The sequence below is a fragment of the Micromesistius poutassou genome, assembly GCF_964030765.1.
Source record: "Micromesistius poutassou genome assembly, chromosome: 13".
NCBI lineage: Eukaryota > Metazoa > Chordata > Actinopteri > Gadiformes > Gadidae > Micromesistius > Micromesistius poutassou.
In genome coordinates, this window is record NC_140283.1 from 4,493,799 (window position 1) to 4,519,992 (window position 26,194).

Consider the following 26,194-nt stretch of genomic DNA (forward strand, 5'->3'; position numbering starts at 1 on the left):
ATAAATACTTTTTTTGTTTGGTGTTGGCATATACTGTATTTCATGACTGTTGTCTATTCCCTTTGGATAACAATGTCAATTAATTTAAAAGTTGGCCAGGTAACCGTCCTTATATGCTGCGCATATAAAGAGATTTAGCTTCAACCATTTACTCATTGACAGCCAGAGGCAATTTATTTACCTGAAGATCCTTTGTGGAGAGTAGTTAAACAAGGTCTATGTGCGGTGAGACTATATGCTAACATCTCCTTTGTAAACATCCATTTGCTTTGTAAAGAGATGAGGGACTGGTTGTGGGATGCCCCAGGGGACACCGCAGCAGCACTTTAACAGTCAGAACACCCCCCTTGTTTAAGCAGGAGATCTTCCGCCTATGAGTTTCAAAAAATGTGCAGTCCTTAAGGTTTTAGAGAAAACGGCCACATAGGGTTCAACAGGAGCAAGTGCAAAGGGCATTGTGAATACCCGATCTCACTGGCTCAAGCAGCGTTTGCCATAGACAGACATATATTCATAGAGCAGCATTGACCCCTTGGCCCATTGACTGCTTGGCCCATTGACTGCTTGGGCCATTGCTGTGATACAGAAACGTTGCCCCCATATTGAAGAGGCCAAGTTAACAAATTAACAAAGAAACAAAAGTAAACAGGGCAGCTTTGGCTTTTCTCGATAAAAAGCACTATAACATTTACATTTCTCAACCGATTTCAATTAGTTGTTTTTATTAAAGATTTATGATCCACGTGGAGTTGAAGCGGCCATCATTAATGTTGATTTGCGATCCAAAGGCTGATAATGCATGTTTATTAGCAATGGGTTAAAAATCACTCTGAACCCATTGCTACAACAATATAATATAGTAAATAAATACAATACACATAATTGAAATCATGCAAACACATATTGCATAATTACACATCAAAGTGTGTTATACATAAAAAATAAAAAAATAGATTATAATAGAACAATTAGAATACTACCAGTGGGCCTGTTCCATTGGACAGGCTGTTTGGCTGATCTTTGAAGCAAGCATCATAGCACTGCTCTATGACTCATGTATGTCATAGGGCTGGGCAGGCTGGGCAGATGTAATGGCTATCTCACACTAAAATACGGGTGCTTTAATATCCCCTAACATCAAAAGACAGTGTCATTGACAGACCTAATGTATTTCGCAGTTGAGATAAGACGGCGGGTCAGAGCTGTTAGCGCCCCAGCTGTCTGTCACTCAGCCTGTGCCTTCCGGAGACATCTCTGCCCCAGTATTCAGCAAGCTACCTCAGCTATTGAGCATGCTCCCGCTGTATTTTCTATGGTGCCCGCGTCCAATATGCCATGAATTTACACATTCATGGCAAATGTGTAAATATCAAGGCTCCAGCTTATGATTTGGCTGGACTTTAAGTATGCAATGGTCGAGAGAGGGATATTTTGTCAACTAGCAGCCAGTGAAACCGAAGCACTGTGATATGGACAAGTGTCTGAATCTGTATGCGAGGAGCCAAGGTTGGAAGATATCATATTCCTTGCCTCAGAACAGGCTGCAATCAGGGACTCGGTTGGATAATTATATGGCGGCTGCAGAACTAGGGCTCCAGGTTGGAGTCTCTACAGGGGGGAGCAGGAATAGAGATAAGGAATAAACAAAATAATTGGTTGTTCCGTTTGACCTTGGAAGTGGTCATTTCCGAGTTCCCAGTCAGAAATAACCACTGGAACAACTCCTTCAGTCAGATTTTTCGACTCAGAGTCGGACAACCCCAGGATCCAAGATGGCTGCTCCGTACATCAACAGTAATGAAAGCTGTTTATTAGCAATTCTGTCTTACACGTTTATCGTACAGTCATACACACAGTAGTTTCCAACTTCTATCTCTGGTAAAGATGCGATCGTTAACGATGGGTAACCTGGCTAGCTATATGTCTAACAAGGTCCATTGCTACACGCCGACTAGGTGGCTTTTCCAGGCTCCTCCAGACCGAGGACGCAGGGGGGTGAGGATGAAAGTCAGTTGGTAGTTGATGATACATGGTGCTGGTGCTCCATGTTGCCATGCAGCCGCGGGACACCTCCCTGACGCCTCGGGCACACTACCTCCATCAGTCGACGTATGGGGGAGTAGTCTTTGTGGACGCAGCCTGCAACAGGGGCAACAACTCTCCTTGCGCTCTCCTTGCACCAGGCGTTATAAAGCCGGCTTTTTCCTGCGTCTTCCTGCTTGTTGTTGTTATTGCTAAATGGATCCCGTAGTCACAAGGACAGTGTTGCCCCTGTACGTGTACCACAGCAATCGCCCAATTCTTAAATCCATTCTTAAATCCCCGCTGCCGGCCGGCTTTTTGACATTTCCACGGCGGGTTGCATCACAAAGACCATTTCATTGGACAGAGTCCAAGTAGCGGCACACTAGTGTATTTGCATAACCGCGATCTGATTGGCTGACGGACCCGTCACTTCCCAAAAAGTTGAACATTTCTCAACTTTTGACGCAGGCCACGGAGCCTTGACGGACGGACCCACAATGCATTTCGAGGGGTGTCAGTGTGTGCGATGATGGCTGGTTGAACCTGTGCACATTGATTGCTCAATGTGCAGCAGGTGTGCAGCATCACCGAGTCTGACCAGCCATTATCCACACACACTGGTATTCGCTAAAGCACATAATGTCTTTTTTCTGAATTGTTGTACCGGAACACTGCTGCCACATCCAGCATCAAAGGTAAATGGAAAATAGCGGTACATTCTGTTCAGCCACCTGTCCGAGCTCCAACACCATTCAATGGAGATAGTGTGGGTGGAGTAACTGCTTCCCAAAACAAAGGCCATTGCAGTCGCTGTGCGCTACAGACAACCAATACAAAATTAATTGTGTGAACATTTTAAGAGTGCAGCCTACCTCTGGAAAAGAAAGGAAAGCGTGATATGGGGGATTTTGAAACAAATGGATTTATGCCTGGTAGCAGCCGACCCAAATCCCTTGCAAGCTTCTGTCATGAATTTTCTACACTATGGGTAGACAGACTTAACTTGTTCTGATAGTGGAGTCTGATAGGATAACACCCTCAGGCTGGCATGCTGGACATGGGGGTTTGTGTACAAGAAAGTCCACTAAAACCCCAAGTGTTACTGGTGTTCATCATTCTGCTAAGATGAGATCTACCAGAGAGTATTCTAAAGACACCTTTGAACCACAGCTGTAATGACCGCTCATACTGTGGTGCCATTGATGTGACTACTGCATGGGATTTATTTTAAATTAATTATAAATCTGTACTTTACCAAGTTTCACAGAGAGCTAAGTTCTTAAGAAATATCAATAGATTGAGCCTAACATCTGAGGGGACAGACCAGTAAAGCTGGTCATATGCTCTTCTTCTTCTTAATGTTTTTTAACAACTCATTGAAAGCTGCATTGCTTGCAGTGTGAGAACAATACATATTCCTTTGTTTGCAAACTCTGCAGAGCATTTTCAATGAGACAAATAACAAAAAGCATCATATCAATCCTGTGCATATCTTTCCAACGCCTCATTTAATTCATCTCTCACATTTCCATATTCCTGAAGGCTGAATTAAACCAAAACAAATTCTTCAGGAGCTGGCAGCTCAATATTGAGGGACAAGTCCAGCGGACAACTTTCAAAAAATCCCCCGACCGAATTTTTTGTTTCAATCAACAAACAATAAGAGTATCACAAAGCAGTCATACTCATGGAATTTTGTAACCAATATGAGCCTGTGCCCATTGGTTACAGGAATACAGAGGAGGATGGAGAATACATTTTTCGGAATAAATTCTGAGCAGTCGAAATAGCCGCCTTGAGCAAACAACGGCCCCAAAAAGCAAAGCGTTGCTTAGTGTTGCTTAGACACGGTGCAACGTGTTATCACTGCTCACACCCCGCGGCTTTTAGAACAACTCGCCTTTCAGGATAAGACGTCCCTGCTTATTTCAACGCCTCCTTTGAAACCAAACGTTTCATTTCTTTCATGGAAAAAACATTGAGAAATATGCTTCATGACACCACCGAGCAATGGCTGTCTGGATTAAGTTTATATTTCAGTTTATATCTGGAGATTTGAGTATATATTCGGATAGAGTAAGAGTTGAAGCCTTGAAGGTAGGGTTAGTTGATATTTATTTTCATATCACCTAATTGGCACCAAGACATTGCACAAACTAGTGGTGAATATGAAAATAAAGGACTCTCACGGGAACTTTGGGAAACATCCTGAATCTGGTGGAAACCCCCTGGATATGTTACACTGGGACAGAGGTGTCTGGCCTGTCTCAATGCTATTCCCTGAGCAAGGTCACTGGTGGAAGACGCTGCTTGAGGCATGTGCCTGGGCTGTCGTGGTGGACGTGTTGCCATCGTCACATTAGCTTTGGGCAGACTGCCTTTAGGAGTGGCAGAGCAGTCAGGTGTTCATGTAAAACAAGACAGGAGCACGAACCCGTTCCACTTATTATTCACTAATTTACTTATCAGACTTCAGGGAAACTTTATTTCGGTGTGCAGGGAATATGACCTCTCTAAACGCCTCGCTGATATCCGCGTGGGCATTGACGTCTCGGCCAATTTCAAAGTGTTCAGCTGGAAGGCTTCTCGCCAGGGGCTGTGTTGTGTAGGAGGCAACGTAGCGCCTCATTCCCCTTGAGCCTCCCAGAGGCTAACGCCTGGGCAACCCGCCAACAGCACGCTTAACAGCACAGTGCTAATCTTTTTGTATCCAAATACAATTCCCCAAGCATTTTGAGAACCACACAACGGAAAACAAACACACCTTTCCAGATCACCTTCCAAAATGACACCTCTGTTGATAAGAGAAAAGTGATTTTTAAATCAGCAACTGCTGTCATCAAGATTGTTTAGTCAAATATACCATGTTTGTTATATTGCTATTTATGACACATTCAAACCCAGTAATTACTTTATCGCTGAGGTATATTTAGGTAAGTTAATGAAAGATAACATTTTGACCAACAGAAAGTTGAACTATGGCCTCATGCCAGTCAGCTGGGACAAACTCCCTGTATTACACGCATGTTGGCTATAATTCCATATGACTCACGAAATCATCTCACTCCAGAGAACATGCAATCGTACAAGGAGCGCAGAGGTCCATCTCTGTTCAGCTGGGTGGCTTGGATTCCACATTCTGTTCCTGGTTAGGATTACTTTATATTGCTTTCTGAATATATTTAGCAATGGTTTCTACCTCTGTCCTACTATCTATTTCCCCAGTCGTAAGAATATGGTCTAAATCCAGTCTTGGTACATTTTGAGTAAGGAGAAAAGTTACAGGACATCATAACAAAATATATTCCCTATTGTTTTTAGAAGTGTGTGGTTGATTATTGATTAAATGTGTAATTTTCCCCTTCTTCCTGAACCTATTATGTTGTACTATTTTGTAGATTTTTTTCGAAGAGAACCAAAGCGTGAGAGGATCGAATGACTGAACAAGATTGAAGAATTTTATTAAAACAAACGCGAAGTGGGACATTCGTATGAGCCAGAGCAATAAAAGGCTATAAAGGATATAAAAAGGAAACCTTTGATATATCGGCTGTGCTTTCATGTCACAGCTGAGATATTGTCTTGTTGTATGTGAAGCTGTGTTTTCATTACGAAAGTTGAGATCTTGCTTTGTATCATTTTGCAGGGCACCAGCTGAGATCTTGTCTTCCAGGACTTGGTTTCTGCTGGTGTTTGGGAGCAGCCCGGTCGATGTTCGATGTTTCTGCGAACATGGAATAATGAACTGCTATCTGATCTATATGAGATGCCCCATCGCTGCTCCAGGTTGCTAATGACTATTTCCCGTGAATCCCCAGCTGGAGCCATCAGACTGTTTCAGGGCTCACCGGCCGGGGCGTGTAATCAACGACTTTTGAATAGTTTTTGTAATGCTTCAGAAAGGTACAGAATCTGTTGCATTCCATGGAGACAAATTTGCAAGTTTGCAATAGTTTTTTTTGTTTTCTCTCGACAATAATCAATCAATAATTAATTCATATTGCCTCAGTGAGTGCGCATGGAGACAGAAGATGAATAAACAACCGTTTCCACATGAAGCTATCAAGCCAAACCAGCTGCCTTCGGTGTATTCATGGCACTCAATTGAAAAGTGTGATGTCTTGGTCGGCCTAGAGGGGGTGAGGATTGCATTAATTGTTAAACAGTTCGACATGGTTTTGCCTCATGTTGTTTTCCCCCTCCCTGCCGGATCCCTTTCTCTGACCCCCAGAAGGGGGCCATCTGTCTCTATCCCCCACTACTCTTGAGGAGTTGATCAAACAATGTAATTGTATTCATCTTCGTCCTGTTCTCATCCTCCTCCTTGCCAGACCTCTGTCTCCAACCCCTTTTTTTAAAGGGGGTTGTCCTGTTGTCTTAAAGCAATTGATCAACGGAGCAACTGAGGGGTTGGTATTAGCATCAAATGGCCCTTCTTCTGTCTTACAGCCCAACAACACCCCTCCACCCCACATTACATTACAGATGGACCTGACACATTGCAGAGAGGATGCACAGGCATGACAAGTGTATTCTCCTTTCCCTCAGCGCAGACCAAACCAATTTCATCCCCCGCCCTCATGGAAAGAAAAAGGTACACAGAAAGCGAGGCCTGTTTACTCCGACAGCCTGGAAGAAGACGAAGAAGAAGAGCGTTCCACTGTTAAAGTGATGGCACTGGCCTCAGTCTTAAAGGGTCTTCCAAATACATTGCAACTGTTTGAAGATGCCCGGAGAGTAATAACAAACGACGACGTAACAAACAGCAGACAAAGCTCTGAAGCGGGCAGAAGAATTTCAAGCAGTGGTGTACAGGGGACAGACGGACAAGGCATCGGACGTACAGCGAGACGTCAGTGAACCCATTGGCACAGTGGTGAAAGAAGAGAACCGCCACCGACAATACTGGAGCAGGAGCCAGTCGGAAAGACACAACGTGACGGGGAAACGAGACGGAGAGACGACGCAGGGCCAGCCCAGGCCTAGGAGAGAATGGGGTGTCTGGTCCATGTTGCTGGCTACCAGGATGAGTCCCGGACCTCAAGACAGCCACCAGTCCAGAAGACAGAGTGATTCAGGGGCCTTGACACCTTCTCCCTCTAACCCCCCCCAGTCAGGGTTTGGGATCCCACTTGGTTGGTGACCAGGACGAAGCGTCAGGGAGTAGGAGCTCCCCAGCAGACCAAACAGCAGAGACCAGCAGACAGACAGCAGAGACCAGCAGCCCAAACAGCAGAGACCAGCAGACAGACAGCAGAGACCAGCAGACCAAACAGCAGAGACCAGCAGACAGACAGCAGAGACCAGCAGACCAAACAGCAGAGACCAGCAGACAGACAGCAGACCGACAGCAGACAGACAGCAGACCGACAGCAGACAGACAGCAGAGACCAGCAGGCCAAACAGCAGTGGATGCTGCTATTGCATCACCCACTCTGCTTGTTCAAACCTCTTGAATAATGTGGGGATGCAGGAGTGCTTACTTGTTTGCATGGTTCACGTTGGAGTGAGGTGTACAAAAAAATGAGGGCAGCTTTGTTTTTAATGGAAGCTGTACACAGACTAAGTTGCATTGCATGTCTGATAGGATGATGGTTGTTCTCCTCATGCGGTTTTCCCGCTCCATAGTCATTCCCGCTGTGTTTCACCTTCATCCTGTTATTGATCCCCCTACCTGCCAACCGTCTGTCTCTATCACCCTGCTACTCCTGAGGAGTGGATCGACAATGCAACTGAGGGGTTGGTATTGGCATCAAATGGCCCTTCTTTTGTCTTATGGCCCAACAACGCCCCCACCCCACACGTCAACATTGGACATATTCAACAGGTGATTGTATTGTTTCTCATTAAAATCCCCTCGGTAGAAGTTAAAGTGACCTGCAGGTGATGTGGTTGTCAGTTGTGTTGACCGTTGCTGCTGCCACTCACCTGATGGAACAGCTGAATGCTATTACTGTCATTCTTCACTTTCCTCTTTTCCTCAAAGATCTACCATGTGATTGAAAGTGCAGGCGGGATTGATGTTTTGGTTTTATTTTCCCATGCTGGGAAGATAAAGTATGGTTTTTGCATCACAGACAGTATGTAAAAATGACGATACAAATGTGTACAACTCCATGTGCTGCAATTGCACACATCGATAGCATGCAATTATGCACATATAATATGCTATTGTTTATTCCGAGAGCACAGAAGAAGAACGTGAGCTCATTTAGTTCTTTAGTATATTCCAAGTACAATTTGTCTTTGTCTGAATTATATAGTATATATAGTAGTATATAGTAGTAGTATTTATAGCGCACACCTCATCATTAGTGCAGCAAAAAGCACAGAATGTATGAAGTGCTATTCACACATTCAACACTTCAAAACAATTAAACAGTAAGTCCATATGTAACATTACGTAAAATAATTTGAACAGTTAAAGATAAATGCACAATATATAACTTATATAACTCCCTTATATCGACCAGGACGGTCGTGCTTCGTATGTATTTTCGTATTTATATTAGAACAAAACAATATAAATACTGTACTCAAACTGTTATACATAAAGCACACCACAAAAGCAAACCACCTGCTGGAGCAAATCACGTCATATTTTATCTTCCTGTGTATCAGCAAGCCTCCTCTGAGGATAAAACATTACAACACTTTATTATTCGCCATAGTCAAGTATTTCAAAGTCCTTACAACCTAACCAATATCTTTCGCACACATTCCGGGGCTCCGTGTGGGAGCGATTCAGGAGCGTTGCTCTTAACTCATTACACCTGGCTGATGGGGCTGCTTTTCGGGCCGTCATCCTGGCTCCAGTTGCTAACGGACACAAAGCTGCTCTTAACACTGTGGCACGTCTCCTCCCGCTGGCCCCTCCGCTCTGGGCTGCCGTCGGGGCCCGCCGCCGGCCTGTGAGCGGGGAGCCGGCGCATGTGCAGAGCCCTGGAGAGGAACCTGTTGTCGGCGGGCGCGGCGGCGGCGTTCAGGTGATGCCTCTTCAGGCCGTGGTGGAAGTGGATGGTGAAGAGGCCGTACGTGATCGGGTCCAGGCAGGCGTTGAACAAGCCGAAAATAAACAGCATGTGCGTCAGCGAGTGGGACACCGTCTCCTCCATGTCCTCGGGGAACAGCCAGTACCACAGGCCCAGCAGGTAGTAGGGGGTCCAGCACACGATGAAGGACGTGACGATGACGATGCTCATCTTCAAGGTCCTCATGCGGGCTTTGGGGATGTTGTTGTGTGAGCGGCGGAGGTGGACTTCACGAGAGAGCCCTAGAACACAGCGGGATTTAAATTGGCTCACGCTGGGTTCAAGGGAAAAATGTGATGTAATGCTTTGATCCAAAGTGACTGACTGTGGATTTAGATGGGGGTCATTAGGGGAAGGGTTGGGGCATCTAACTCAGGTCATATCAGATCATATCATCACTCCAGGCATACATTTAGACATCCCTGTGGACATCACTATGGACATCACTATAGACATCACTATAAACATCACTATGGACCTCACTACATCACTACATCACTATGGACATCACTATAGACATCACTACATCACTATAGACATCACTATAGACATCACTACATCACTATGGACATCACTACATCACTATAGACATCACTATAGACATCACTACATCACTATAGACATCACTATAGACATCACTACATCACTACATCACTACATCACTATAGACATCACTATGGACATCACTATAGACATCACTATGGACATCACTACATCACTATAGACATCACTACATCACTATAGACATCACTACATCACTATAGACATCACTATGGACATCACTATAGACATCACTATGGACATCACTACATCTCTATAGACATCACTACATCACTATGGACATCACTACATCACTATAGACATCACTACATCACTATAGACATCACTATAGACATCACTACATCACTATAGACATCACTATGGACATCACTATAAACATCACTAAATACATCACTATGGACATCACTATAGACATCACTACATCACTATGGACATCACTACATCACTATATACATCACTACATCACTATAGACATCACTACATCACTATAGACATCACTATGGACATCACTACATCACTATAGACATCACTACATCACTATGGACATCACTACATCACTATGGACATCACTATAGACATCACTACATCACTATGGACATCACTATGGACATCACTACATCACTATAGACATCACTACATCACTATAGACATCACTACATCACTATGGACATCACTATAGACATCACTATGGACATCACTACATCACTATAGACATCACTACATCACTATAGACATCACTACATCACTATAGACATCACTATGGACATCCCTATAGACATCCCTATAGACATCACTACATCACTATGGACATCACTATAGACATCACTATAGACATCACTACATCACTATGGACATCACTATAGACATCACTATAGACATCACTATAGACATCACTACATCACTATAGACATCACTATAGACATCACTATGGACATCACTATGGACATCACTATGGACATCGACAGACCATGCATGGATCTGTATCTGTGTGGATCTGATGATGACTCACGGTTGCCTCGTCCCATGCGGCTGGAGATCTCCACCAGGATGCGAGCGTAGCAGAAGATCATGATGACCAGGGGCAGCAGGAAGAGACAAACGAAGGTGAACAGGTTGTAGACGGTCTCCTGCCAGTGTTGGACGAAGCTCCCACGGGTGGTGCACTGGGTGAAGTGCTCGGGGATCGTGATGGTCACGTTGTGGAAGATGAACATCTACACAGAGACCAAGGAACAGAGACGGGTAAACGCTTGGCTCTTTTATGATATAACCGGGATTCGTTAGATCCGTTGACCAAATGCTCAGGATGGCCCTTCCCAGCACCGGCGCTCCGCACACGCAGAACACGCACTGCGCGTAGGGCACCAAGTGTCTGGGGGGGCACCAAAAAAATCTGTCTAGTAAAAAATCATCATCATAATAATAATCATAATAACGCGATATATTTAAAATGAACATGTGTAAAACGTGTTAATAGATAAGCAATACAAAAGTAACATTTGCTCGAGAAAAAGATGCGTCTCCTGTGCGCCCCCCTTCCCCACATCCCAGTGGTATGTTCGATTAGATCATTCTCAAGTTTGGCAGACACCTGTGTTTGGACATGGCCTCGAAAAGGCATCAAGAGACGGGGGCGGATAAGAGAAAAAAGAAGAAACAGCGAGATGATGCACGCACGTCGATGGCAGGTAAGACAATGTTTTAAATAAAAATGGCTAATTCTGTAATTTAGTCCTTGTATGAATGTCTATGCTCATGCCAGGTAATGTTAACGTTACAGTTAACGTCAACAAACTAACGTTAGCTCCTATATTATTTGATCCATCAGAAGTCGTCAGCCAAGTATTAGCCAAGTTTACTTATATAGTCCTTGGGCCAGTCCAGATATCGGTATCACTTGAGTGGGCAAAACCTTACCTGTACTAAATTGTTTTTAGGGTCAATATAAGTAAATTAAAATATGATAGACTTTTCACAGGAGCAGCTTTTTATATTTTTTTGACATTTTGTCATTTTCCTCTATAGGCGGATTTTCATTAATTCCAAAAAGAACATAGACAGCTAATAGCACATTAAAAGTCATATAACACTCTTTTTGGACATCACACTGCTCCTTTTTTATAAATAAAACAAAATTGTGTCTAATTAAATGAGTTGATCATTTCATTTTTACACTATTACATGTAAAAACACAATATTCATTCGTCTATTTAAGAGACTTACGTCGTTGCGTAATAATGAATCCAACTTAAGTTGAAGGCAGCAGCAACCTGTTGCGGAAACAGGTATCATCCACTGTTCTTGCTGAGGGCAGCAGAAAGCAGACAACATCTCCCAAATCTAGACTTAGCCAAAGACTTGTATGAGGGAGAAATTCCACCAGTGCAGTATCATCGCTGTTGATGAAGTGAGTGTGGCCTATTACTTGGTGATGGAGCAGTTCTTTCAGGAATCAAAGCTGAATGGGACACAGCTGTCACAGCTGACTGGTAAGAACTAACTTTTTATTGCATGTTAAGGGTTATGAAAATGCATACAATATATATATGCATGTGCATGAGTATTTAAAGAAGCATTTTACATTGTTTAGTGACTTCTTTCGAGACAACTATATTTTTTTCATTGCATGAAGGCAGTGACTTAAGGTATTATGCAGGGGTGTAGCGCTACTATTAGAAGTGGGGGGAGCACATCTATACCATTTTTACACTTTTAATTACATGTAAAAATAAAATATTCATTTGTCTATTTCAGAGACTCACGTCATTGCGTAAAAATGAATCCAACTTCAGTTGAAGGCAGCAGCAACCTGTTTCGGAAACAGGCATGTATCATCCACTGCTCTGATGGGGATTCCGACTCGAACCTGGTGTCACCCCAACATCTGGACTCATGGAAAACCTTGCTGAGGGCAGCAGAAATCAGACAACATCTCCCAATTTTGGACTTAGCCAAAGATTTGTGTGAGGGAGAAATTCCACCAGTGCAGTATCATCGCCGATGCCGTAGTATTTTCACATTGAAGAAATCCCTGGACTCTATCACTCAAAAAAATGCATCTGCATCTGAAGCAGCAGAAGAAAGTTCAAGAAGACCTTCTAGAGATGCACCAAGCAAATCAGTAGTGTATGATGAGAAGTGTATCTTCTGTGAAAAATCAAGCAAGTATATGAAGGGCCAAAATTCGAGGGAACCTCTTATACAATGTTCAGAGTTGCGCGCAGATGACAGGATCAGAAAAGCAGCAGCCACCAAACTGGACCAGAGGATGCTTGCTATCACTAGTAGAGAGCTTGTTGCTGCTGAGGGCCATTATCATAGGTCCTGCTATAGGTCCTGTACACACGTGGGCAACCTGCTGCCTGCTCTAAGTCAAGGGAAGAAAGTGAAGATGCAGAAAACCAGTATGAGGTAGCAGAAAAAAAAGCATATGAGGAACTGTTTTCATACATTAGGAATGAACTTTTTCCCAATCCAGAAGTACTACGCATGACAAACCTCTCATCAAGACTACAATCATCCATGAAGTCTCTTGGTGTCAGCCAGATCAAGGACTCAACCAAGAAAAATATACGACGTAGGATGGAAACTGAGCTTGGTGGATCCATCCATATATTTCCTGATGAAAATGGAAAGCTTCTTCTATACCCAGACAGCCTATCAATGACTGAGCTTGCCAAAACAGTATTCTCACTGAAAAACGAACTACAACAAACCAGATCTGTGAACTCTGATGATGCTGTAACAAAGGCAGCTTTGTGGATGAGAAATGATATAATAAAACAAGACACCAAACAAGTGTGGCCACCTGATGTAGAACAAGATGGATTCTTAATTCCTGAATCGATCACTCAGTTCTTGCAAACACTACTGAGTGGAAACTGCAACAGCCCATCTGAAAGAGTAAAACGACTTGTCACCTCCTTTGGCAGTGACTTGGTCTTTGCAGTCACCCATGGCAGAATCAAACCACCAAAACATGTACTTCTACCCTTTGCTGTGAAGTCCTTAACAGGAAACACGGAATTGGTGCAAACTCTGAACCGGCTTGGACATAGTGTGTCCTATTCCCAGTTTGAAGAGATTGACACAGCGCTGTGTCTGCAGAAGTTGGAACTGTCAAGAGATGATCTACCACTGCCAGCAAACAGTTGCTATCTTGCAAGTGTGTGAGGTCATGCAAACTACCTGAGTGCACATGTCTCAACAATGGGCTGAAGTGCACAAACCTGTGCAAATTACAAACCTGTGCCAACCAATGCAGTGAGGAAGAGCCCCCTGCACACCTGACAGACTCAGATGTAGATGAAGATACTGATGTTGATTAAAAAATTATGATCGTAAGGGGCCAATCATAATTGACCCTCTGTGACTCAGTGGCACTATGATGTTAACTGACATTGTAACATTTTTTCTGTTCTCATCTGTTATGTTGTTATACTTTGTTTTCATCTGATCTCATAATAAAGTAGTCTTGTTATGCTGCTTTTATGTCCTGTGTCTGTATGCTGTGCCGTCAATGCTGAATTTCCCCCGATCTGTCTGTCTGTCTGTCTGTCTGTCTGTCTGTCCTCTGCACTTATTGAATAAGGTATTGGGAAGAAATATAATTTGTCAAAAAGTATCCTTAATTAGCAACTACATTGCAATGATTTAGAACCTAAAATCGGCTAATTTAAGCTTATATATTTACACCTGTATTAGATAAATTACTTGAAAGACTACTTAAGGGTTTATTACAAGTCTCTATGGCTGGCCAATAGTTCAAACACACCCAAAGAAGAGGATATAATGAAAGAAAGATGATTTCCAGGGAATGCAATTTTTCGTTTTTGAACAGCAGCAGTCTATTACTTTAAGAGGTGATAAATACTATAAAGCTGCCAGTCAGCAAGGTCTATCATATCAAAACTTAATCTAGGGATGTATAGGAATAAAAAAATCACAACTAGAATTTGCCCACCCAGGTGATACCGATATGTGAAATTTTGGGTCTTGGCCCAAGGACTAATATAGGTCTACTGCATTTCAGGACGTTTATTTGGCGTTTGTTATGTAGCCTACGTTATGACGTTATGCATGTGTACTGTGAACCAACGAGTATGCAATTGTGTACTGTAGTGGAAAAAGTAATGCTACAGATGATACTTTAAAGTAATGAGTTGATGAATGGAGAATGGCTCCTGGTAACATGAATTCTGAGAAACCTTGCATCTGCAGGGCAACATCTGCAGGTGAAACTACAATTTGAAAGAAAATAAAGAAATCTTAGTTATGTAGATCCCCTCCCTTCACATTCATAGTTTTCAAATTATGTAGATTTTTTTTTATATTGTGAGCCATCAATCATAATATTTTTAAATGTTGTCATGCATCAGTGATTTACACATTGGCTTACATAAACCTGTAATTAATATGTAATATTGTTTTTGAATCAAGGTGCAAAACTGTATTTCAGTGTACAATCCCTGAGTATTTTTTCTTGTATTTCTGAATGCAGGGTCAATGCTTAGATATGTGCAAGGAGTTCCTCAAGACCAGGAGGAAGATTTAGATGATCAACCATCCACCAGCAGTTCAAGCACACATCATCAACCACCAATCTCTGCAGACTCTGCAACAGTACCCAGCCCTGACCAACAACCATCAACTACTAGTTCAGGACTTATGTTAATGTTTGCTGCTATTGTTAATGCAAAATTAGTGTAGTCTTTTATCAAGATTTTAATTTCTCTTTATTTGCACATTACATTTAGCAAAACTGTTGAAGTTATTTTGGAAATAAAGAGAAACGTACTGACAATTACTGAATTGATGTTTGATTGATGATTTTCGGGGGGGCACCACAATGCATTTGTGCTTAGGGCACCCAAATGGCTAGCACCGGCCCTGGCCCTTCCCATCTTGTCAATCATCCAGTTATGCCACTTTTCCACCGCCAGTACCAGCTCGACTCGACTCGAGTCGCCACGCCTTTTTTGCGCTTCCATTGGCAAAAAAGTACCCGGTACCTAGTACTGGGTACTTTTTTTTAGTACTACCTCCGTCGAGGTTCCAAGCGAGCGGAGTAGGTACTTTTGTGTGACGTAAACAGGCTGCTGGTAACTGATTGGCCAGCGGCTGTAAATGGGAATAATCACTCAAAGTTAAGTTGTGTCCGGCGTGGTTGGAGTCCACGAACCCGCTCCCGAGGGGGGCACTGATCAGCGTTTCGCCGTGTGTGTCGCTCCTTTCCCGGGGCTAGAGTTAGGCTGCGCGTGGTTGTGTGTGTCCGGCGTGGCTGGAGTCCACGGACCGGCTCCGGAGGATCAGCGTTTCGCTGTTTCGTTTTTTAGTGTGCATCCATTATCCAGCACAATTCTCCCAAAGGCTATGTAAATTGTGATAAACAAAAAGGGTTTGCATCATGTCTTGTGCAGATTTGAATGTTGCAAATAAAGAATTTAAACAGATAAACAATTTCAACTGACGAAGCATAAGTGCGCCTCTTTTATTGACTGACCAAGGCGAGGTGGAATATAAATGTAGCTGTTATAGTGCTACTGATGTTTTCTTTAGGGTGTGTAGTCCTTTTGGTCTCTCTCTCTCTCTCTCTCTCTCTCTCATATATATTGCCAATCACATCAAACAAGGGCTTACTTAAGTGTGAAACCATGTCATGTTTCTTTGTATCGCCCCTCATCACAAGTGCGGTCTCATCACGGCTCGATATTGAAGCACAAAAAGTATGAACCAATCTGTCAGGGATCCATCCTCATGAATAACAAAAGATGATAGAGTCTGCATAGTAGTGAATTGATTCGGACTCCTGAAATAAGGACTCCTGAAATAAGATAACAAACAGGTGTCACTGTAGCAGTAAATGGGAGATAGTCTTCTGCTCATAGGTGTGTCTGATTCCAATCAATAGACCCACGCGTGCAGAGATAATAACAAAAAGGTCGTGGGAGGATTGAGTGATCTGATAACCGGCAGAAGAAGATCCATAGAGATAATGTTGGCTTAGTTAACCGCATCCCCTCACCTTTTGCAAAACGATAAAGTATTATCTTGTCTTGTCCGAAAAGGTCTCACTTGCTGCCTGTTGATCGAGACTATACACATTCACAGCTGTGTGTTCTTATAACCATCATCATCAATCACAATCATCATCATCATCATCTATTGTCCTGTATGCAGTCCTCGCCACAAATTGGTTTTGGATTACCGCAAAATGTGGCAGGAGTACAGAGCCACAGGCAGACTGAGGAGAGAGCCCCCCCTGTGCACTTGTTTGTGTGTCAAACACCTCCTATCTACCAGGAACATGTCAGACCTGTGCTGTCGTCTTTTCTCCCACGCGCTCAAGGCTGATGCCGGATTTGTTGCCGTCTCTCTATGACCTTTCCGCTGAACGTCTGTTACATGGTAATCGGCATGGCTACGACGCGGGCTCTCTAGTGCGAGCGATCAATGTCACCCGCCACCACCAAAATGGGGCGGTACACAAAGTACCGCCCCATTTGAACCAATCATGGACAAGCCAACCGCTGCCTGAGCTGGATTGACTTGGAGCAAATCCATCACTATTTTGACCATGCACCTGTTGCCTGCTGAACCGGGACCTGTTCACCCCCTGCAGGGAAGATTGTGACTCAGCCAATGAAAGAGCCAGGCCCAAACGGACCCCTGTGGATAGACCGGTGGGGGGGGGGGAAGACAGACTCTGTATTCTGTGCCAAGCAGCAGTGCCAGGGGGCAGAAGATCATAAATCCCAGCAGCGACAATCATCAACAAAATATGGCATAATCAATCCAAAGATAAACACAAAGCACACCAGGTGGGGGAAATGGGAGCAGAGGTTTTCGAAGAAGCCGACCCGTGTTGCCCAAACAGGGCTCCCACTGCAAAGCGCCTCTCCATCTCTATAGATCCACTCCGATGTACTACACCGACCTATGGAAGCATATATGTAGTAAAATTCAAATGGAAATGCAAATTGCAATTTGCAATTCAAATGGCAATGAAATTTGCAATTTGCAATTCAATAAGTCATTACATTATGCAATTGACAATTCATTATGCAATTTAATAATGTCATTTGTAAATATGTTATTCAAAGTGTATTTTAATATGCAAAGTGACAATGAAATCCTCAATGAAATTTGCAAAAGTTATAACAATAAAAATAGAATAACATTTTGTCAAATTTTTTGAGTTCCTTTATTCAAATTGAAAAGCTATAGCGTCCCCGTGATTGCAATGCACTTCGCCACGCTCCGTGTGTTGCAAAATTCAAATGACATTTCAATCCGCAAAACACTTTGCACAACGATTTGCAAAGTGTTTTGTGGATTGAAATGTCATTTGAATTTTATATAGCTGTTAGCTATAGCTTTTCAATTTGAATAAAGGAACTCAAAAAATTTGACAAAATGTTATTCTATTTTTATTGTTATAACTTTTGCAAATTTTATTGAGGATTTCATTGTCACTTTGCATATTAAAATACACTTTGAATAACGTATTTACAAATTACATTATTAAATTGCATAATGAATTGGCAATTGCATAATGTAATGACTTATTTAATTGCAAATTGCAAATTGCATTCCCATTTGAATTTTACTACATATATGCTTCCATACCGACCTGTGGCATACAGTGCATGGATAAAAGCTCTGCCTATTATAACAGTAGGTGGAGTGTTTGGCAGTGTGAGAGTGGCAGGAGGCACCCGCTGCTTGGACCGTACATCTATTTATATTTAGTGTGGCTTAAAGTAGCCTTTGGTATTCACCTGGTAACCATGGCGCTCTTCCCATGGAACGTTTAGCGAGCGCTGCGAACAAAGCTGTACTACGCATGTTTAATTTTAGGAGTAGACGTCTACTACTAGACGTATATTTTTATTTAAGAAAGTCTACTGCTACTGCTGCTACTGCTGCTACTGCTACTACTACTACTACTACTGCTACTACTACTAGATGTATATTTTTTATTTAAGAAAGAAAAATGAGGTTTTATTTAATTTTTTTACTGATTGTAATACACTCTGTGAGTGTCTTGTCGTGACTTGTCTTGTCCTGTCCTGATGTTTTATGTGAGGACCACAATGGAAATAAGTCCTGGACTTTATTGTGTATGTATCCTCAATTGTGTCTTGTTGATGTCTTTTAATGTGTGTAAGACATTCTGATACAATCAAATAAATCAAATCAAATCAAATCAAATCAAATCATAAGGTCCCATGGCATGAAACTTTCACTTTATGAGGTTTTCTAACATTAATATGAGTTCCCCTAGCCTCCCTATTGTCCCCCAGTAGCTAAAAATTGCGTTAGGTGTAAAAAGAGCAGTAGGTATCTTGCTTCGCCTTTGAAAAAAGGAAAGCTCAAACACACTGATTTGGTTTCCGGCCCCATATGTCATCATAAGGGGCCAGGTTACCTCCCCTTTCTCTGCTTTACCCGCCCAGAGAATTTGGCCCGCCAATGAGACAACATGTGTGTGTGTGTGTGTGAATGCACACACTGTAATGCAAGTGTTGTAGCTACACTTATTTGGATAACCGTTCTGCTGTTGGTGTTATGGCGCATAACACGCAACACAATAACGCAAGCTTATGTAAAGCTCCCATTTGGTGAACAGACTAGACTGCGTCGGGTTCTCTGACGTCTCTTATATTTCCACAACGAGACTCGTAGTGGGGTATCTCGGCCATGGTTGAGAAGGAATTGGGAACCGCGACATGGAGGAGAAAGGGATTGTTGCCCGCTGCCCGCCGCCGAGGCACCACCGCCGCCGCCCAGACGGCGGTGGAGCCCCGCGGCGGTGGTGCCCGCAGCGGGCAGCGGTTAGGGCAGCGGGAGGCAATTGCGGGCAACGTTCCTTTTCTCCTCCATTTCGCGGTTCAGTCTGTACTTAAGATTGACGTGGATGTGGAAGAACCAGAGACGTCGGAGAACCAGACGCAGTCGTTTGAGATTCACAATATCATCCAGAGGCGCACACAGCTTTTGGCTGTGATAATATATATTATATTATATAGATATCTATATAAAATATGATATTATTTAGATATAGGGCTAGAGTGTTCAGTGTTCCACTGTAAACACTAGCTCATGGTACCGTGGCTGCAAGCTGCACAGGGCCACAGCCCCACCTTCCACCTTGACCCGCCTCTAAAAAACGTCACATTTGTGGAAAGCTCATTGTGGGACTGGCTGTAATTCTGCACTGAGGCAAAATTTCTTGAACGTCTTCAAGTACTGTATTAGGGGCCCACTAACACCTATATAAAAGCATCCATAAAGTAGCATGCCATGGGATCTTTAAGCCCTCGTCATACTGCCCAAGATCTGTACGACAGAGTTACTGAGGAACTATGCAGCATCCGAATGGCTGTGTTACTACACAATGTTTCCCCTACCATTACGTTCAAGCAGCTGCTGAGGTGTGTGTGAGGCGCACTTTGTTGATTTGCGTGTGCTGTGCACTGTGCTGATGTGCGTGTTCACGATACAGATGCGCGTGTGCACTGTTCTGATTTGTGTGTGTCTCAAATATTTATTTTTAAATAACAGCAATAGCATTTGAGGTGCCCAACATAATATTAATTTCTAAATTATATTATTTATATATGATATACTGTTTTGCTTTTGCTCACACTGTTTTTAATTGTTCATACTGTATTATGTGTACTGTTTTGTTTTAAGTGTCTTCCTGGCCAGGAACGGCAGATACTAATTAGCGTTATAGCTCACTCTGGCCCAACGGTTGTGTTGTTGATGGTTCCTGTTAAGTAATCAAATTAATTAAACTCGTTATCTATTGTTGTTTTTTGCATGGTTGATTGCAGTGGTGCTAATAATCTAGCAGCGGCACCGGCGCACTGCTGGATGCATGTAGGGGAGAGACCGCTACATCAAGATATACCGTACAAGAGGGTACCATTGTGCAGTCCAGTATGTGCAAGACATTGATAAAAAAGTTGTCAATAGAGAGAAAATAGACCTTGTCACCGCAGCCTACAATGCAATTACTTCATGCCAAGCCGCTGCTGGATTTACACTTGAAATTACATACCTAATAATGTACCTTAATACTTAGTTAAAATGAAAATGAAAATGAAAATGGGTAGTTGAAAATAATACCATATGCATTTGATCAAATCAACCTGACTGACGGCACATTATCACTGGGCAGTTATGGAGAGTGTGTGGATGATGTCTGGGTCTAGCAGTCTGACCTGGTCCGAGTCAGACTGATCTCTGGGGGCCGGCTGAGGCTTCACACCTGTTGCTCGTTGAGAAATCAATGTGCACAGCTTAACCAAGCCGTAACCACACACACACACACACACCCAGAGATAGATCTCCTGCATGGCAACATAGAGCAGCGGTGTCATGAGTCATTGTCTGCAAACTTCTACAATAAACCGGCTTTCGACAACACCACCGTGCATCCTCTGTCTGGAGGAGCCAGGAAAAGCCACCTACTGTATGTGGCATGTCGCACAGAGACACAGACACACACATGGCAACAGCCGTGTTGCCAGGCTGTTCTGTTCACATTGATCTGTTGAGATAAATTGTTCATCACAATTATTTCCATATTTTCCAACCATATCTCTTCTAACAAGATAGTTAACGCAGGCTGTGCTTGTGTCATTAGATTACATGCATGCCTCTGCAAGGGAGAGAGAGAGGCCGAAAGAGAGAGACATGATGCACATGAATAAAACCCTGACCCCTCTTACCTGCGGCAGCGAGAGCAGCACGCTCATGGTCCACGCCACGGACAGCATGATCTGACTCCTCCTCTTGGCCTCGCTGATGCCCAGCGGGTTGAGGATGGCCGAGTGGCGGTCCAGGCTGATCACCACGGTGACGAAGGCGCCCGAGTACATGGCCACCAGCTTGAGGAACATGAGCGCGCGGCAGGCCAGGTCGCCCGCCTGCCACTGCACGGTGATGTTCCACGCCGCGTCCACGGGCATCACGATGAAGGTGACCAGCAGGTCGGCCACCGTCAGGTTGACGATGAGGATGCGGACGTGGGACTTTCGGCGGCCGCCGTGGCTGGCGGCCCACAGCACGGCCAGGTTGAACACGGCGGACACGGCGCACAGGGTGAAGGTGATGATGACCCGCGCCTTGGCGGCGGTGGAGAAGGTGGGCAGCAGGAGCACGTCCCCTCCACCGCCCGCGCTGGCGTTGCAGGCGGCGGCGGCGGAGGAGGAGGGGAAAGGCGAGGGGTCCTCCTCGCAGCTGGCGTTCCCGCTGGCCTCCTCGGCGGCTTGGTGGAACATGGTGAACGGCGTGCGCTCCCTACGAAACAGAGGGCGTCTGAATGACTTCCAGTGTGTCGTCAGTCTGGGGATTCTCCATCAGGGACTCCATGGCAACTTCTCGTTCAGTTAATCTGGGTGGTTTAGAGAATGTGCCATTAGTGACGGTTGGGTTTTTTTAGTGGGAACGTCCTATATCCTGTTGCTTTCATTATTTTGATTCTATTCCCTTATTTAGTTCCATGCCATTCAACACGCATACGGGCTAGATGCTGAGTGGTGCGTGCCACCTGTTTCTTTTGTTTGTATTCCTTAACATTCTATCCTTTTACGACACATGCATTCTAGACCCTAGACTCTCAAATGCAGTGGAACACACAATGAGTGATATCAATACCACAACAATTAGAAATATGATTGCCTTGACTGACTAAATGACTAACGGCACATCTAGGTAAATCTCCCGGTATTACCCGTCCCCACGATCAGAAAAATTATTTTAAAAAGCAGATATTAAACGAATCTCGTTTATGTTGTGACTTTCTGTTCAGCTCTACACAAATAATTCCCATTAGTCTATATACTGAGCCGTCGGTGTACCTGCCCGACAATACCATCATGTTCGCTCTTGCACAATTATTTCTTCACAAATACAATAAAGACGCTGCAGCTCGTAATGAGGAGGCGCTTCTCTTTTTTTTTTCTTTTTTTTTAAAGAAGATATAATTGGAGTGAAAAGGCAAAGAGCAGCTTACCTGTGAAACAATCACGCCATGTGGAAGCTGCACGATGCTTCTCTCTGCGTTGTTCCTCTGTCACTGTTCCACTCAGTGGAGCGGTACCCAGTGTTACTGCAGCTGAACCCTGGCGCCCCAGCATTCCTTCGCACCGCTCTGATGCGCGACGACATGACATCCACCACAATAGTTACAAATATATGTGGCTTTATGATGTTGTGCTGCTGGGCTGATTCATAAAGTGAGCGTCCAAGGTCCAGCGATGTCTTGAAATGAAATAATTCCAATCGATTTGTTGTTCGAGAGTAACATGAGATCGAGTCCGAACTGAGTCTCACCTCTGCACTTCTCTTTCTACTGGAAATAGGAAAGTGTGCTTCCACATTCGTGCGATTGTTTTTTATATATGCATGGTGTTGTTTCAGAGTGCAATGTTGGTAAGCATTATATAAAAATGGAGTAAAGTAGTAGACAATAAGTGATGCCCACTATGCCTATAAGCAGGTTATATGTGTGCAGAGGTCGACAGGGTCACGTGGCCAATCATTTTGGCGCCTCTTTTAACAAGGATGCAGAGGGGTCAAAGGTACAGTAGTCGAGACAAGATGAGCCTGCACGATTGAGATTGGTATGGGGGCGTACATATACCTTATTGTATGACCTTATTGTAAAGACAATGTGCAGCTGGACCGATACAATGCCTCTTTTTCTTCTTCTTTCTTTCTTCTTTTTTTTTAGTTTGGGTTTGTTTTGAAATTGTAATTTTCTTATCACATTTTACTGGAAGACTTCATATATTTTTTTAATTACAGATAAATATAGGCCTCCTCCTATGTATGTTATTTATTTTAAGTGATAAACATCTCAATATTAACAAAGCGGAAATTGGCTGGTCAATATAATGTGTGAGACTTTCCCCTGAGGTGGAGGGATTTCCCCTTCCACCTCACCCTCCCTCACTCCTTCGTTTCCAACGGCGTATGAGAAGTGATAGTGTCCTGTGCTGGCTGGTAATGTGCTAGTAGGTACTTCCAAAACTATGTCCTCGTCTACGACAGCATAGAGTAGTCAAGTGTGTGATGTGATGAGGTTCCTCGGTCGATTTTTTAAATTGTATTTAGTTAGTCACTATTAGTAGTACTATTAGTATAGTAAGTCACTATTGATGTCCATAGACCACAACAGGAGAGCAATGGGTAAACAACGGGTGATCCTATGAAATTGACAAAACCTGTTTGAATAAAGCACAGCCTTGCATTTCAGAATGTTTTGAATTGTTTTCTTTTGACTGAACTCAAATCCGTCTTGAACGCTACCGAAGAAAATTGAGTGGATTATTTACTGTTTTGTCATCATGGAGAGTTGCTCTGAAGCCTTTTCGCTGTACAAGGGCTCAATTTCCAATGAGAAGAAAACAAATACATCCAAGGGGCAGACGTTGTTGGAAGTACAGCAAGGATGTAATTTGATTGATGTCGGAAAGTGCCTAGACGGTCCGTCTAACAACCGGAAAGCCTGAAGCCATAGATAGCTGTGGGGGAGAGAAAGTGCTTCTAGTGGAAAATAAGAATATAGCTCTGGGAGATCAGCCCATAAATATATATATATATATATGTCATATGTCTGTATATATCTTCAAAGTGAACAAGTCTATAACATGGACTTGTTCACCTTATTGTCTTCTATCTGCCACAACCCCCTCCACTTCGGAGCCTAGGCGCATCTGTCCTCCGTGCTTGAGCCCGCACATCTGTCCTCCGTCCCTGAGGCCACACATCTGTCCTCTGTGCCTGAGCCCGCACATCTGTCCTCCGTCCCTGAGGCCACACATCTGTCCTCTGTGCCTGAGGCCGCAGATCTGTCCTCCGTGCCTGAGGCTGACCATAACCCAGGGTTGTTAAATATACCACTCTAGCAGTGTCCGTGCTACACGCCACCTAGGTGGCTGCAGCACACACGAGGACCAGGACACAGGCTGAAGATGTTTCAACCACACACACTCCACTATCACACCCTGTCTATGCCTCCTCACCTTACCTATGATTGTGATAACTGGTTCCCCCCTTCCGAGCAATCGACTGTATAATCTCTCCTGATCCGATTGGTAATTGGCAATTTTGAGAATCAAGTCCTGCCTTTTGGTCTCACCAATGCCCCATCCTTTTTCCAAACCCTTGTTAATGATGTCCTCCGTGACAAGCGTAACCTTTCAGTTTTCGCGCTTTTACATTACATTTTGGTTCTCTTCCAGGCCCCTGCGGACCACCAGCAACACGTGTGGCACAGGTTCTCCAACACCTTCTAGAGAAAGAACATTATGTGAAGCCAGAGACATGTACATTATCACATCCCTCATTGTCTTACCTTCAGTTCATTATAGGCCAGGGGTAGAAAGGAATGAAAGAAAATGAAAGGAAACCAACGTATCAAGCTTCTACAGCGGTTCCAAGGCAAGGCCAATTTTTACTGTTGTTTTATAGCGTTTTGTGTCCACACCTATTATTTTTCAACCACACCCGTCTCTCCAGTTTGTTCTGAAAGTAGATGTCTCAGATACTTGGGTAGTGACGGTGTTTCCCCAACGCTGCTGCTTTTTCCACCAGATAGAAATTATGGCTTGAATTGGAGCTTCAGAAATAAGCAATACATTAATGGCGTCATTGGCTGGAGGGCACAGAGAAGCCATTCATTGTGTTGATGGACCACCGAGGCCTGTCCTACATTCAGTCCGCCAAAAGGCAGAATTCCCGGCAGGCCAGGTGAGCCCTTTCTGGCCATGCTCCCGGTATGTCAAACCTGACGCCCTGTCATCCTATACTTTGCGGTGGACCCTTACGCAAACCCTGACCCCATTATGCTGCTTGCTTGATTCATTGATAGCCTCAACAGGGAGGATTATTCCGTGGTCATCCGAGCTCGGACCACAACCGGACCCAGGTAATAATAATAAATAACACATTTTATTTTAAAAGCGCCTTTCATGGTACCCAAGGACACTGTACAAATAAAGTGCATATACTCAATAAAAGTACATACATAGTCAATAGCAGTCACACACATGATCAGATAACACTGGCAATATGGACATAGTAAACAATGATTCGTCCCGGACTCCAATCTCTTTTATGTGCTCACTCTACACTACTCACCTGCCACCCTGGCATAACCCACAACTGTGATTTCCTGGTGATCACTGCCTGTTGCACCTGTACACAGAATGTCCTCCTCCAGACCCCATTCTGGCCTACTGCTTCCCTGTGCCTATTCCCAGTCGTTCCTGGTCACACATCTCCTTGGACTTCTTCACCGGTCTTTCACTACCTGGAAGAAAACATCACCATTCTCACCATCATTAACAGTTTCTCCAAGACCGCCCACATCATTGCCCTACCTAAGCGTCCCTATTCTAGGGAGAGCACTGAGCTGCTTGTTCTCGATGTTTTTCAGTTTACATGGCACATTGTTTCTGACCATGGGCCCCATTTTATCTCTACCCAGTGTGGCGGGTGTTCTGCACGGCTGTGGGACTCTCCGTCAGTCCCTCTTCAGGCGACTATCAGCAAACCAA

The 26,194-nt window shown here is 43.8% G+C and overlaps 1 protein-coding gene across 1 annotated transcript; it reads right to left on the reverse strand.

Moving 5' to 3' along the window:
• Positions 1–8,792: 8,792 nt before the first annotated feature.
• Positions 8,793–21,910, reverse strand: gnrhr4 (gonadotropin releasing hormone receptor 4; the record flags this gene model as incomplete). The annotated part of the gene is made up of 3 exons (XM_084477832.1): positions 8,793–9,298; positions 10,627–10,831; positions 21,359–21,910. The coding sequence occupies 3 exons, from the start codon at positions 21,908–21,910 to the stop codon at positions 8,793–8,795; spliced, it is 1,263 nt and encodes a 420-aa protein (XP_084333958.1).
• Between the last annotated feature and the right edge of the window lie 4,284 nt (positions 21,911–26,194).